Source organism: Anabas testudineus, chromosome 9 (genome assembly GCF_900324465.2).
Source record: "Anabas testudineus chromosome 9, fAnaTes1.2, whole genome shotgun sequence".
Classification (NCBI taxonomy): Eukaryota; Metazoa; Chordata; class Actinopteri; order Anabantiformes; family Anabantidae; genus Anabas; species Anabas testudineus.
The window spans coordinates 20,282,946-20,297,538 of record NC_046618.1 but is presented as its reverse complement, the minus strand read 5'-3'; the positions used below and the strand labels follow the sequence as shown (position 1 = coordinate 20,297,538).

General features: G+C 39.2%; 2 protein-coding genes and 1 long non-coding RNA gene across 4 annotated transcripts; 1 reads left to right on the top strand and 2 right to left on the bottom strand.

Moving 5' to 3' along the window:
• Positions 1 to 507: 507 nt before the first annotated feature.
• tesca (tescalcin a) lies at positions 508 to 6,902 on the bottom strand. Its single transcript, XM_026344181.1, has 8 exons — positions 6,733 to 6,902; positions 4,737 to 4,806; positions 4,342 to 4,422; positions 3,432 to 3,571; positions 2,266 to 2,327; positions 874 to 981; positions 726 to 773; positions 508 to 639 (listed from the first exon to the last, which is right to left on the bottom strand). The coding sequence occupies exons 1-8, from the start codon at positions 6,791 to 6,793 to the stop codon at positions 547 to 549; spliced, it is 663 nt and encodes a 220-aa protein (XP_026199966.1). The 5' UTR covers positions 6,794 to 6,902; the 3' UTR covers positions 508 to 546.
• On the top strand, positions 4,813 to 7,845 carry LOC113151254. The gene is made up of 2 exons (XR_003297708.1): positions 4,813 to 6,116; positions 7,358 to 7,845. It is a non-coding gene; the product is annotated as an uncharacterized LOC113151254 (long non-coding RNA).
• fbxo21 (F-box protein 21) lies at positions 7,124 to 14,240 on the bottom strand. Of its 2 annotated transcripts, none has more exons than XM_026344177.1 (12): positions 13,994 to 14,240; positions 13,327 to 13,462; positions 12,995 to 13,104; positions 12,724 to 12,845; positions 12,372 to 12,518; positions 12,035 to 12,171; positions 11,786 to 11,922; positions 11,223 to 11,402; positions 10,679 to 10,811; positions 10,195 to 10,385; positions 9,938 to 10,095; positions 7,124 to 8,734 (listed from the first exon to the last, which is right to left on the bottom strand). In XM_026344177.1, the coding sequence occupies exons 1-12, from the start codon at positions 14,215 to 14,217 to the stop codon at positions 8,505 to 8,507; spliced, it is 1,905 nt and encodes a 634-aa protein (XP_026199962.1). In that variant the 5' UTR covers positions 14,218 to 14,240; the 3' UTR covers positions 7,124 to 8,504. The 2 variants fall into 2 exon arrangements, with proteins under 2 accessions (XP_026199962.1, XP_026199963.1); XM_026344178.1 differs by having other exon boundaries at positions 12,995 to 13,089.
• Between the last annotated feature and the right edge of the window lie 353 nt (positions 14,241 to 14,593).

Here is a 14,593-nt window from a genome sequence, read left to right as displayed (position 1 = left end):
AAAAACATGTATTCAATTTGCCATTTTAAAGCCCTAATGACATCCCCCCCCCCCACCATTTCAAACTAAATTTACAGAGCAATAAAGTGTGCAAAACGTGAATGGGTCTGAAAACTTTGTGAAGTGACCTTGTCACTATTTTGGATCTGCAGAGGAATGCTATGTGCCTGTAGTCTCATGCTTTGGATATATACCATAACAATCCATGGATGCCACAAAGCATGGCTTCATCTAATGTGAACCTTTTGAATAAATGTTCCTTACCTGAATATCTGTAGAGTAACAAATGTAGTGTGTTTAACATTTGACCAAATGTAGATAGGCACTTGACTAAAGTAAACACTTATTTCATTCAGATTCCACCATCATGTCTTTACAGTTGATATAAAATGTACTTACATTATAGCAAGAAGACTATAATTATTTAACTAAAGCCAAAATATATTGTAAATATCAAAAGTATTACATTTAAAGACTGGTAAAGTTCGGCTAAAAAAAAAAAAAAAAACAGCAACAACATAAACGTTTTTTTCAGGCACAACCTGTTCAAGAGTTCGATTTGCCACAATGTATTGTTGAAGTATCTACACCCAAAAAACGAATATACATCCTGGACTCCATTTCAAGGTCTTTTAACATCTGTGGGCAGATAACAAATGACTGTCATTAGTTAAGTGACTAAAAGTGCCTCATATATTTTAATGCTGAATAAGAAGAGTACAAACCTGCTCAAAATGCTCAAACGTTATTCCTTCATAGAATTCATCTGGTTGCTGAAATCAAGAAAAGACGTAAATTAATCTATTTCTTTCTTCCAGGTATTTGACTGAGAATTTATTGTGACACTTTGTTATGTTATGCGAGTTACGTTACCATGTTGGGAACGTTTGTGCTCGCCACTTCCAACATGGCAGCATCTGCGATATCTTTGGCCACCTCCTCCTCCATGTTTTCACTTTTTGACAGGAGCTCCTCTACAACCTTGATCAGAAACATTAACAGACTTTAAATGCTCACGGCATCAATCTTCAAGGCATCTTCAAGAATGATAGCAAGAGGATTAACTTAATTAATTTAAATCATAATCACTGAGCTACTGTTTGTTGGGTCTCCTTTTACTGTCTCGGGTATCGGGGTCTGTGTTTAGCTACTGAACTGGTTTGATGACTTAACTGGGAAGACTGGTAAGCTACAAGTCTTACTGGTAACATCAAACCAGCATTCTGTAGACTAGTATCACTTATTGATGTTAAGTAAGCTATTCAACTTCAAGTCATTTTTATAGTGTTTCAACACTTGCTTTATGCTGGTTTTCACTCGAATAATTAATTGCACAATTTTAAGCATAAAATCAACTAAGTCAAATTCTGGATTTTTCCTCATGGTGCCTCCTTTACCTAATAAAACTGAAAATGTTGCTAATAATATAAATTTTTAAATTTAAAATTGTCTTTCAATTGGAAAAAAGTTTAAAATTTGTATCAATTTAAGGAAAATTATGCTTTTTAAACAAACTTAAAATGCAACCTTCCTGGAACTATTACTTTGAATCACGTGTAGCTATATAAATGTTTTTTCTGTTTTATTTTGAAGGCTGCACTGCAAAGGAAATAATTCAGTTTGAAGCAAACTGCTCAGAAAGAGCCCTTCACTAGCCAGCATCATTTAAGCATGAGCCTATGAGCTTATTATTGTGTTTGTAACAGCTAATATACAGGAACTAGAGCACCTAAAGCTATTCCACCTCACAATCCACCCAGACAGGTTTTGTCACTTTTTTTGGCTACTTAAACATCTTCTTGGGCGTGTATGTGTCTGCACAAACAGCTTGATTCACTGCTGTTACATAGTGTAACTTAATTATAATTTAATTTTTATAATTATAATTTCCTGAATAATGGCATATTTCAACCTGAGAAATATAATCAGTCAAAAACTGTAAATGCATAAGTGCTGTTCATTTACAGTTCATGTGCATTTATTGGTTTTAAAGCTTATTCTCTTTTTTTCTTAATTAGGTTTAGTTTAGTTAACTAGAATAAATGGTCAGGTCTGTCTGAAAACGGAAGTATGTCTTTAAGTTTGTGATGCAAATAATGTATTATTGTATTTTACTTTTAGCTTGTGTGGTTTTAAAGATATAAAGTATGGTATATGCCCCATACTCCATTACAAAAAGGTTTGGAATTATTTCTTTGACTGACAACTTTATATCAAATTGCTAAAAAGGCTCATAATAACCTCAAAAGGTCAGGGTGGTCTTACCTTCCTGTACTCCTGCAGCGTGATAGTGCCATCATGGCCTGTGTCATGCATGTTGAACAGAACTGGAAGGAGAACAGAAGATTATAGTGATTAACCCGATTCAGAGCAAATGACCATTATTAAAAATCACATGATGTTACTAAAGGAATTGAGGCAGATGCAAGATTTGTTTGATAAGAGTCCAATGTCCCAGCAGAACCATCACTGCTGAATGTAAAGAACCACACAGAGACAAAACCCATTTAAAATGCCACTTCTCAGGGGACAAAAGCAACTAGCTTCATGAGGAAATGTCTTTCTGTCGCTTTGACAGTGCTGCCAGTGTTAGGTTGTTAGGTTTAACATCTCATCTCTTCCTTTCTTGACTCTCCTGTGGTAAAAACGCAAAGCCCTTCAGATTGTGAGAGCACCTTATTGTACACTAGGGGAGAGCAGAACAAAATAATTGACAATCATAAATACTACGCTAATACTAATGCATAAGCAGTATTTTACTGGTTTCGTGGCTCGAAGTGGAGCCAGGTTTAAGTAATTCATAAACAGTTGGCTAAGATCAGTGATGCAGCTTATGCTAATGTACACAGCAAAACAAGAGACAACCCCCAGTGTCTGGAGTAATCTGCTTGGAGGCCCAAAGGTAAAAATGCACAGAGTATCACACAGTGCCAACTGCATTTACAAGCATCATCTAGAAACTAAGCTATTTAACCTTTGGGAATAGTATCTTTAGTTTCTTACCTGTGATCTTGTGGTATGACAATAAATTTGATTTAATTTTGTAAACAATTCTGCTCAGGAATGTGTATAAAGTCAACTCAATATGTAGCTGAATTAAAATACAAGGCCCCCACATAGATAAATTAAGCAGGATTTCTGGTAAATGAACGAAGTTACAAATCACACAAGATATCTGGAGCTATGATCCGAGGCCTGACTGCCCACAAAGGATTCCTTTCTACCTTCTACGACCATCTGAGTAATGCAGAAATACACCACACTAGCTATACACCACACCCTGACATGTACAGTAGGTGATGGCTGAAAGAAGATATTCACAGATAAACTGTCACATTTGCTGTCGAGACACACACCAAGACAGAGGCAAGAAAGTCCAAGAGAGCTGCACATGTGTAGTGCTTGTTAAAAAACGTAGGAAATGTACTTACAGCGAAGCTTTTCTTTTCTCACAGCTTCTTTTTCCGCATCTGTCATATTTGAAGCAGCAGGGCGAAAGTGGGACATGACCATGACGAACTGCTCAAAACCGATCTCACTGTACGAGCCCGACTCATTCTGATGCTGGTTCCTGGGTCACAGACAAAATAAACATTTTTGAAAACACCTTTATGAATTCAACTAGTGCGTCTCTTTAAACAGTCAAGCCAGAGTCCATTATTTCCCCAAGTTGCAAATAGACGAGTTGTAACCCAACTTTATTTATTTTAGTTTTCTAGAGACGAGTGAAGGTTTAAAGACACATTTTGCATGTGGTCTTTTGTGCACATGATTACTCACAGATGTTTATTGAACAGACCATACTGTGGTTTGGCTTGTTATCATAAGCTTCACATGAGGAACTGGCTCTTTTAAATGTCAACAACTGCCTCTTAGTAGCAATGAAACCTTTAGTTTTGATGTTGTTTCCTGGATCTCCTCCCCCCTCCCCCCCTCAAAATTGCACCAACAGTCTTTTGGAAGAACACTGAAATCCTCCTCATCAACCAATCTGAAGGATTTACAGGTATTTTCAACCGCCCACGGTCAAATAGCACTGTTGTCATTTAACTAGACAAACCCAACTGAAGCAGACGTACTCAGGAGTTTGATTACACCATTGTAAACATCCCTAGGGGTAACGCACCTTGAAACTAATGCTAATCACATCCTTTCAAAGAAAGAGTGACTCAATACATTTATCAGTGGGTGGAGGCCTTCAAAATAAAAGAAATCCACCTACCAAAACCCAAACAAATATTACGTTAAATGTATATATAGACAAACCCAAACATTTAGTGTTTGTGCTAATCTACAGTGTGTAATCTCAGAACAGACGGGCTGTGATGTGATTGTACCTACCTTTTGTCAAAGAATGCTTCAATGATTTGCCTTTTGATTGGATTGTAGGCGAGGCCTGGTATGCTCTCCAAGTTTTCTCTACTGCAGTGCGATAAGAATAATCACATTATCATAAAACTAGTACAGTGCCAGTACTAGAACTAAACAGTTCCCTGTTTCTTTTTAAAGGGGAAGGAACTAGCACCTCTTTGGCTGTACACGTGTCAGATCTGTGAGTTTGATGCGTCCACATTATGCATTTGCCTAATATGTCTGTGGTTGCACTGTGAACCACCACCTGCCCACAATTCATCAGCCACCATTCATTTTTTAATAACACCACTAAGGCCAAATGATTTTGGTTAAAAGCACACACAGCTAGTTGTTGTTGTTGTTTTTTTAAATACACACTTTACCTTATTGTGTCTTCATTTTCACTCAACTGCTGGAATCTGTAGTGGAGGTTTTTGATCTGTTCCACTGAAACTGTAAAGAAACACACAGCAATGAACATCAATGGTACACTCACATACATAACACACTGCCATGTGGGTAGTGAGTGAAATAATATATTCACCTCACCAATTGGTTACAGACAGTGAGAAGGTGAAGACAAGTCCAGAACTCAAACAATGTAAGGGTGGTAAGAAATAACAGAAAATGCCACTCATTGGAGATTAAATGGCTATTGTTTATAGGTCATGCACAAACCAAAATAAAATACTGCACAGTTTAATGGGAAGTGCAACCATCCTTCCAGGAACTAGAATTCGTGTGGGGGTGCTTCACCAAGCAGGCCTACTTCTAAAATAGCAAAAACGTTTTGCAACATTTGTTACCAAGCAGAACTAATCAATACTTCGGTCTACTTAAAACCTTATGTCTGAGCTGATAGTCCACCTTCCTGGGACCCTAACCTGTTTTATTTATTTGTCAGTTTTGTTCCATTTAACTTTTCCAGTGGTACCTAAAATAGTCTCCAGACTGCACATCTGTAGACGGTGTGAATAGTTTGAACTGTGGTCTAAACAAAGAACATGTTTCTACTTGTTAGAGCAGAAACTCTTGTTGATACAACATGTGAGCAGTCTCTGGTGTGTTTTTTTTTTTTTTTTGGCTTGTATGGCCTAACATTGTTTGTAGAAACTAAAACTAACCACTGTAACTATGTAAAATATGTCAAAAAGGCAACTTGACTACTTAAATACTCATATGCCATTCTGACTTTAGCTGAACTACCAACAAGCTACTGCAAAATGTACTTAAACTACTAATTAACCATCTTTCTCATTACTCCAACACACACACACACACACACACACACACACCTGTTTAGGTGCAGCTCTATTACGATTTGAATGGCAACACAAACATGCTGTGCACCAGTACGACTCGTCTTTCCTGTCCTTTCAAAGACTTCCTTGAATCATTAACTCCGTGTGTGGACTAGTGACCACACACTGAAAGGAGTTAAACATCATAATCGTGCTCTGCCTGGTTTCATATCAAGATTAGATTACCAAAAATTATTTTAAATGCCAAACACCTGTGTTTCTTTTGACCTTATCCTCCTTTTGCCCGAGGCTCCTAAATGGATGTTTGCAGCAGCAACTGCTGCTCAGGGTGAATTAAGGACATACGCTGACAGGTTGGAGGATCAAAAGATGCATGTTCTAATTAATATCGTTGTTGCAAGACATTGTGACATAACCTGTGATCTGTGCAAAGAGAGTTCATCAGTGTCCAGTACGTAGAACTCTATACAAAGCTCCCACGGATCTGAAAAATGAAATCAGGTTCAAATCTCCAAACAGTTCAAAGTCTCAGTTTCAAAGGATCAAAACAACTTTATCCTTGCCATGTACTCCCCATGCCATTACATGCACAGGTTTGGTGTCAGGAAGTGGCCCATTCCAAAAATAGATCTATAGCTTCCAGTTCTGTTATTTCAGTCTTCTTAACCTATAGTACAGGATCCGTCCACACATAGAGAGAGAAGCTACTTGGTTAAAAGTCTGATGAAGAACAGATGAAGAAAGAAAATGATGCATGAAGTCCGATTAGTCTGATTCGTTTTGAATTGTTTACATGGTTAGTAAAGAAAAATACTTCTCTCATAGTGGTGTTGTTCATAAAAACTAGTGGGTGTGGCAGTAAACACTACTGGTTACATTTCATGTATTACACAGGTAACACAGTGGCAGTCTGCATTAATTCATAGGTGGTCACTCACAGGGTCAGCAGCAACTATCCAAACGTCAATAAACTCAAGTCTCTCATTCACCTGCTGATCCAACTCTTATTTCCGCGACGGCATCGATCCGTCGCTGCAGCTTGAAACCTAATTACAAAGCAGTACCTCGAGTGTTAAAAGTGTTAAAAAGAGTTTTTAGTGGACCTCTTCCTACTTACATCCCGTCCTCCCCATCAGGTCGTGATACAGCTCCTGGTAGCGCGTCTGCGAAGCTCCCATCGCGGCTCCTGTCCGATTCTCCAGGTGCAGGATCCGGATCGACTGGCTCAACTTTCTCTGTGCTGTCGCTTCATCACGCTGCTAAAGGCTGAACCACGAACTGTTCTCTGCTCCTGACACCTGGAAACAGCCTCAAGGTCCTAAACCCACTCAGCCTGTGGATCAACGACCTGCTGTCTCCAAGTGTCTGCACAGTGTTCTGCAGTAAATGGTGGTTAGTACTAAACGTTACAAATATAATAAATAAATAAATAAATAAAAAAATCAATGTTAATTTCAGTTAAATTAAAATAAACCAGAGAGAAGCTAGTAAAACTTGAAATGCTTTATTTCTCAAAGCTCAGTAGTTTCTGTTTCAAGTGTTGATGGATTGTAATCTTGGTTCTTTTGTTGTTCCTTCAGTAGCTCAACTTTAAATATACAGGAAAAAACAAAACAAACCAAAAACAAGAGGTACTCTAGAAATATGAAAGTCAAACTTTCATAAGTGCATGAACCTTGATTAAAAGTTGGGGATTTAAAAGTAAAGTGTCTTCTTTAGAGTCTTTTGAAAAATGAAATCAGGTTCAAATCTCCAAACAGTTCAAAGTCTCAGTTTCAAAGGATCAAAACAACTTTATCCTTGCCATGTACTCCCCATGCCATTACATGCACAGGTTTGGTGTCAGGAAGTGGCCCATTCCAAAAATAGATCTATAGCTTCCAGTTCTGTTATTTCAGTCTTCTTAACCTATAGTACAGGATCCGTCCACACATAGAGAGAGAAGCTACTTGGTTAAAAGTCTGATGAAGAACAGATGAAGAAAGAAAATGATGCATGAAGTCCGATTAGTCTGATTAGTCTCAGTAGTTTCTGTTTCAAGTGTTGATGGATTGTAATCTTGGTTCTTTTGTTGTTCCTTCAGTAGCTCAACTTTAAATATACAGGAAAAAACAAAACAAACCAAAAACAAGAGGTACTCTAGAAATATGAAAGTCAAACTTTCATAAGTGCATGAACCTTGATTAAAAGTTGGGGATTTAAAAGTAAAGTGTCTTCTTTAGAGTCTTTTCTGTGGCACTGTTATTGAGGGTTTAGACTATGCTGCTGCTGCTGGGTGTGAGGAGATATGGACAGGGGTTCAGGAACTCTGGGTAAAGGAGCATTCCTTGCTTTTAGGTAAAGGATGATTTACAGCACCTGAATACCCATCCTGAATGTACTCAGCCACTCAACTGTTTAATTCTGCTCTATAGTACATAATTTCTTTCCTTCAACATGTCTTCCGAGTTTCCAAAATGTACCTTAGTTGTAACAGTATACATGTTTTACAATGTCTTTGGGTTGTGAGTGATGCATCCTGGATAACGACCTTCAACTTCATAGTCTGAGCTTTGTTTTCACAGTAAACACAAAGTAAGGGCTGGAGATGTATATCAAAACTGCAACTGTAATAATCATTGCAGCATATGTACCCGTCCCCACACACTTTTCCAGACTTTAAAGTGTTCAGATCAATCTTTCCAGACGTGCCCAGAAACCTGACTGTGGTCCAAGACCACAGCCGTGATTATTTCCTCTGCTAGGTTTTTAAAAATACTGTCTACTGGATGTTTTTTTTTTTTTTGCAAAAAATCAACAACACAACAGCAAAGCGGATTGTGAATGGTGAATGGGTGACCAGTGATGGGTTAAGCCTACGTTGGCTCGGTGTTGGATACAGCTACTTGGCTACATGGGCATGGTTTGGTCCATAGGAGGAGCCTGCTCTTGGTCCACAGAGCCAGGTGTCAGTCTATGATAGAGCTCCTGCACTGTGTCCAGGGTTTTATCCATGTCCTCTGGGTATCGCGTCTGCAGTTCTTCGTTGGCAACATAGTGGGTGTCGGCAAACTCTGAGAAGTAGCGTCCCACCTCCTGGTGGCCGATCTCCAGGGGGGCTGAATGGGGCTCCAGGTTTTCTGAGGCACAACAACAGAAGAGTGTTACATTTGGGTCCAGTACACATGTATATAAGGACAACTAAAGTGAATAACCAAGCTAAACTAAGGAGAAACAAATTATACAATACAGTTCCTGCCCTTGTCTACATGTATACAAAAAAACAGTTGAACAAAATAGCTCAAATCGAAATGTTCAGTTTGGTAAGAAAATGTCAAACGCCATTTAACATTGGCAACACAGCGCTGTGTCATAACAGTTCCTGCAAAGCAAACTGAGCAGCAGGAATTAATCAATAGAAATCCCCCTCTGGGTTTGTAGAGAACTGAGCCTGCAGGTGAATGTTGAGGTGGTGGAGTGAGATAACATGTACAAACAATGAAAGCTGTGTAGTAGCAGCATCAGCTGACTGAGCAGCACGATGAGCAGCTAAGCACAGGGGAATGAGTCAGGCTAATAGGGGGAAGATTCCTTTACTGGGGGGAAAAATTTTTTGTTTTTTTTGTTTTAAATCACAAAAAAGGGTGATGTAACAACTCTGAAGTGTTTTAAACCAGCTGGTAGACATAGGTTTGAAAATCTCTTAGGGGTGAACATAAGATAATGGCACTAGATATACAAGCACATGACACTAGTAGGTGCAATTTACATGTATATCTAAAATGCCACCTACTAATTTGCAAGCGCATGTGAACAGGATTTGTCTTAACTGCAGATAGAATAGATTTTACTTCTACACATCTAAAACGTTAATGAGAATTTAAAGTTTGTCCTATAGTTGTGCTAATGACTTCAACTAGCAGTTTCCTTTTGATATGTTTTTTTTTTTCAAAACTGTTACACACTGTTCTGCAAATGAAATAATGACTAATAGAAGAGAGCTGAGCTGCTGCACTGAAAGAATCCATTCGATTTTCAATGTTCACCCAAAGAGTGAGCGATGCAAGGTGTACACTACAGGATTTGCTTGAAATATCAGAATGGTAGATAAGACAACTTTAAGCAGGTGACCCTTAGAAATGACTTTTTTCCCTTATTGTAAACAAACATAAATGTAATCTTTGATGATGCAATGTGATTTCAGTATTTACCTTTTATTTATGAATAGACACATAAACACAAACATATGTTTATTTACAATGGTTACTTTTAAGTCATCACACAACCACCTTAACCATAAGGATAATTTTCCCCAACACCATGCTGGTCGGTATGATTCATACCCTGTGCTGCATAACGGCATGTTCCGTCCTGTACAAGGACATTGTAGAAAGGTTGGCTGGCCCCGTTGGACAACTGGTGGACCCTCATGGTAGTGATCCACTCCTGGCTCATGGTGCATTTGGGGTCCCAGCCGTAAATCACACAGTTATAACCCGACCTGGGGGAGGAGATAGAGTCAACTAAAGGGATGTCTTAACACAGTATTTGAGCTTTTTTCATGCAACACTGGCTGTACCCCGTTTAAAGTGTGACCCACCTTTTGTGTTTCATGATAAGTCCGACTGAATACTTGACCTCTCGGTGTTCTGAAACGCTGCGCATCTTCACTTCAGGTGCAGCAGGATGTTTCTTGTGCTGGATGTGCTCCAGCGTGTGCTGCACCAGGTAGCCCACTGCCCCATGCTGAGAGGGATCCAAGGCCTGAATATGCTGCAGGATGTCTAATACCTGACATGGATGACAAACATCAACGGGCAAAGTGGTTAGATCAAATATTTGACCTGAGTATAACTGTCCTAATTATAACAACACAAAGAGTTAAAAAAAAACTGTACAATAGCAGATTTGTGAACTAAGCTTCAGAATAATATTGACTGCTATTTATACTTCAATTAACTTCTAAATTTAAACCAGCTAGAGAATCACTGGGCAAACCCAAACCCATCAGAGCTTCAGCATAATGTTACTGTTAAAATAGATGGGTCAATTTCAGGTTCGTTCTTAACAGGTTGTGTCCCAACCTTTTCTGGCCAGATGCCCAGGTGGAAGTAGAGGCGTGCCTGTAGTAGCAGGTACTGCACGTTATCTGGGTTGATAGTGAGGTAGAGGTCCAAAGAGTCTCTTAGTAACTGATAGGATTTTTCATTGCCCTCCCTGAAAGAAATCACATGGTGCAGGTAACGTCATATAGCCAGCAGATGCAGATACACAAATGTATATATTTAATTCTAGCAGCCATCAAATGTATTTTAGTAATTTCTTTCAGTTTCTCTTGATCTCAGATTTCTCTCGTCTATTTAGATGACTGGATAAAGCCCAAATTAAAATTAATTGAGTTCGTTAGTTATTATTTAAAATGGTATTACTCAGAAAGGGCTTCTCATGGGCAAAAAAAAAAAAAAAATCCACAACTTTCTTTTATACTAGCCAGTCCATTAGACAGAAATAACTAACATTTATCATTAGCCTATAGCCTATATACTGACCATCCATCACTCCCCTATCAGCTGTCATCCATTCCTCCAGTCGATCAGTAGCGACAGCCAGATGCTCAGTTTCTCTTACCCTTTCTTTCCGATGTTAAGCAGGTTTCCCACCATCCTGAGCAGCACTTCTGTCGTGTTGATGGCACTGTAGTAATCTGCTGTCACCTGGTGGCCAATGAGGTACTCGCACTCCTTGGCTGTCAGCTGCTTGCCTTTACCAAAGGCATCAATGTAGACAAAGTCATATATGTCCTCACTCCTGCAAGAGCAAAGTTTAATGAATATGTTTACTGATTAATTTAACAGTTGGAAATACACTAATAACAAGCTCTTTAATTCTGCTTATAAACTATGGAAAACTGCTTTTTATAGGCAAATTAATGTGAACTAATGTATGTATGTACATAAGTAATGTAATATCTCTAACATAGTGGACTGGAGTAGGTGCTGTGGCAAAGCTTCAAAAAGACACTAGTGAAGTAAAAACACCATGACAGTCAAATTAATCAAGTGGTTGGTGCAAGACATGGGGTTGATCATGCGAGTTCATCTCTTCAGCTGAAATGATGGATTACTGTAGGTGATTAATATCTTAACTCTGAAACAATGTTACAGGATTTGAGAGATTATTTCAAACTTTACCCTCTTGGTTTTTGGCACCAACGCAGAAGGAAGTGATTAGGAAAGTTCACAGGTTCTAGTTGAACACCCAGCTTTTGGGCCAATGTCATGTAGAGAACAGAGAGGCTTATGGGAATGCCTGTATGGCGTAGTAGCACCTAAATGAAAATACATTTTGAATCCATCACATCAAACATTCTAATATTAAAATTGTTATGAAATAACTGAAATGCTTGTGACTTCAATACATATGATTTATAGAAGATCTACCTGGTGGATGTAAGAGTTGAGGGGATTGTAGTAGTCAAACTCATTGCCTTTGTATTGAAGCTGCTCATATAAGACAGAATTTAGAGCCCACAACACTTGCCTCTGGAGTTCAAAGTCCTCCACAACAAATCTGTCACCTAAAATAACATACACAAGAAATGTAAACACAAAATTTAACAAGAACTTTGGATGGATGGAAAAAACACATCTTGTTTAGTGGACATCTTTACACATGTAGATACACCAGTACTGATTGTACCAGGAACAGGAGCTCAAAACTTCAATACCCAACAGGCAACTTTTCATTCAGTTTTTCTAGTGTTGGTGTAAAGCCCACCTTGAGTGATTCGCAGGCTGGGGTGAGATGCATTCTTGATTCTCAGCATCTTCTTCACTTTTTCTGCGATCTCATCCAGCTGGGCCGATATACTGTCCACTGTGACATCAGCCAAGGGATTACAATACTGATCCACCAGTACAGCACCTAGCATAGAGACAGAGAAGATCAAGATCACTTTTCTTACTTTTAAGAGAGTGCTTGAGTCTCACTTCTCATTCTAACAAATACTAATAAAAAAGACCAAGCAGAAATATGATACACACTGCAAGTATGGTGATGTTTAACAAATAATAATAACAGGGCACACTGAATCGTGAGTTTGGCTGACTAGTGTGTACTAATGCCTCACCTTCTAGAGATGACTGCTGCTCTGCAGGCTGCTCCAGGAAGGTCTTCAGACTCCTCAGGATATTCTGTTGCCTCAGGAAGTAAAGGATTTTCTTTGCATAGTACTTTAAGGTCAAGCTTTTCCTAGTGATGGACAAACAGAAGAAATGTTGTTGGCTCATGGGCAAGAGTGTTCAGCACAACAAGAGCCTTGACCCAAACACATTAATGACTTCAAAATGCAGTGTGCAGCAAGCTCTGAGATTTGACTGTGGGCACAGTGTTGCTCTCACCTCTTGTCAGAGCTGAGTATGAAGAGGAGTTCATCTTCACAGAAGTGCTCTGGCATCCCAAGTGACTCGATCTCTGCAAAGCTGTCTCCCAGCACCTGACCAACGCAAGGCTGAGTTACAGATCTCTGGGTTAGTTTGGAACATAGAAGGCTTGTATTTTCTTGAACAAACATGTAGTCAATCCACAAAGAAAAATAACTCTTCTTTTTTTAATTCAACCTGTGCAGATGTGGAGGACTACAAATGTAACTGACTGCTTTTCTCATTCTGTAACATCTATGCAAGTATGCACAGAGTTTAAATAATATTTTAATTACAAATAGACTACTTACAACTTCTGTGAAGAATCTCTTAGAGATTGACTCCACGGTGCTGTGGATTTGTATTCCAACTCTATGGCGTGTTTTGTATTCTCTGAGCCAGTCACAGCACTCATTCTGACGGTAAAACCTCTGCAGTCTGGGCCATCTGTTAATAAAGACGGTACACTTCAGTTATTTCAGAAACTCGCAGCCTCAAGCAGAATATAGCACATCTAAGAAACAATGCATCACTCAGTTGCAGACATGGTTTTCTCTTTGCACACAATCAGCAACAGCCAAGTCAGTCATGGGGAGATTCTGGCAGGAGCTGAACTCTCCTGCAGCATCACAGGACACTGTATAGGCTAATGTATAATTCAAGGTCACACAAATTCATTATGCATGATATTAAGTAGAAATAGCAACTTGTCCATATTTTAAATCGTACGATTTACAAGCTCCGTGGCTCTGCTAAGTGAAAACCTGCCACTTCGTGCAATGATGGATTTGGTGCATCAGCAGAATGTCCACGGCTGACAGGTGCATGTGAGCCCGCAGCAAACGAGCCCACGTTTTAATAGACAATGAACGATTTCACATCAATGCAAGAGAAAGAGAAAAAGTACAGAGAGTGACGAAAGGCCACCAGAAGCCCAAAGTGCGACGGAATAGACAAATAAAAAAAAAATCATAGCACCTGAGTTTGTACTGGTGTCCCCAGACCTTCCCCCTTCCGTGGCAGACGTCGTGTAGCCGTTTACAACAGCAGGAGACGTTACAAATGTCGACATGTTTTAGGACTGGGAAGCACAGGATGTATTCGAGCAACTCGGTCGGCAAGTCTGTCAGTTTTTTGGTTTGGAGGTCGGATATAATACAATTCAGACTTGGTTGTCCCTCTCCATCTACAACCGTCGCCATCTTTACTGTTTACCCCGATTACCTCATTGCTCAGGCTCCGCCTCTTTATGGCGCAGGGGGCAGGGCTAGGGGCGGAGCTTAGGAGGTGTGCTGCAATGTGATTTGTTGTTTGGTGAAGAGGAGAAGGAAGCGATGCTGCATTCAAGCTCCTCGGACATCCCGCAATTTTGTAAAAGTACGTGCAGGGGACTGTAACCACTTCATTTATTCAAGTACTATTTTAAGGGACATTTTGAGGCACTTGATCTTAACTTGAATACTTTCATTTAATGTTATTTTATTTGTAAATACTGTACATTTTAGCCAACTACATTTGTCTGACAACTTTATTTAATAGTTTAATTTAATATGTCAGCTCTACCATTATGCAGCATTT

What these genes read in the sequence shown, in the direction of transcription:
- tesca (XM_026344181.1), bottom strand. Translation starts at nt 6,793, where the DNA reads ATGGGAGCTTCGCAGACGCGCTACCAGGAGCTGTATCACGACCTGATG. An exon ending in CCTGATGGGGAGGACGGGAT is followed by an intron (nt 4,807 to 6,732) that starts GTAAGTAGGAAG and finishes GTTTCTTTACAG; the next exon opens with TTTCAGTGGAACAGATCAAA. An exon ending in GAAAATGAAGACACAATAAG is followed by an intron (nt 4,423 to 4,736) that starts GTAAAGTGTGTA and finishes ATCGCACTGCAG; the next exon opens with TAGAGAAAACTTGGAGAGCA.
- fbxo21 (XM_026344177.1), bottom strand. Translation starts at nt 14,217, where the DNA reads ATGGCGACGGTTGTAGATGGAGAGGGACAACCAAGTCTGAATTGTATT. An exon ending in GCAGCAGTCATCTCTAGAAG is followed by an intron (nt 12,519 to 12,723) that starts GTGAGGCATTAG and finishes TCTCTATGCTAG; the next exon opens with GTGCTGTACTGGTGGATCAG. An exon ending in CAGCCTGCGAATCACTCAAG is followed by an intron (nt 12,172 to 12,371) that starts GTGGGCTTTACA and finishes ATGTTATTTTAG; the next exon opens with GTGACAGATTTGTTGTGGAG.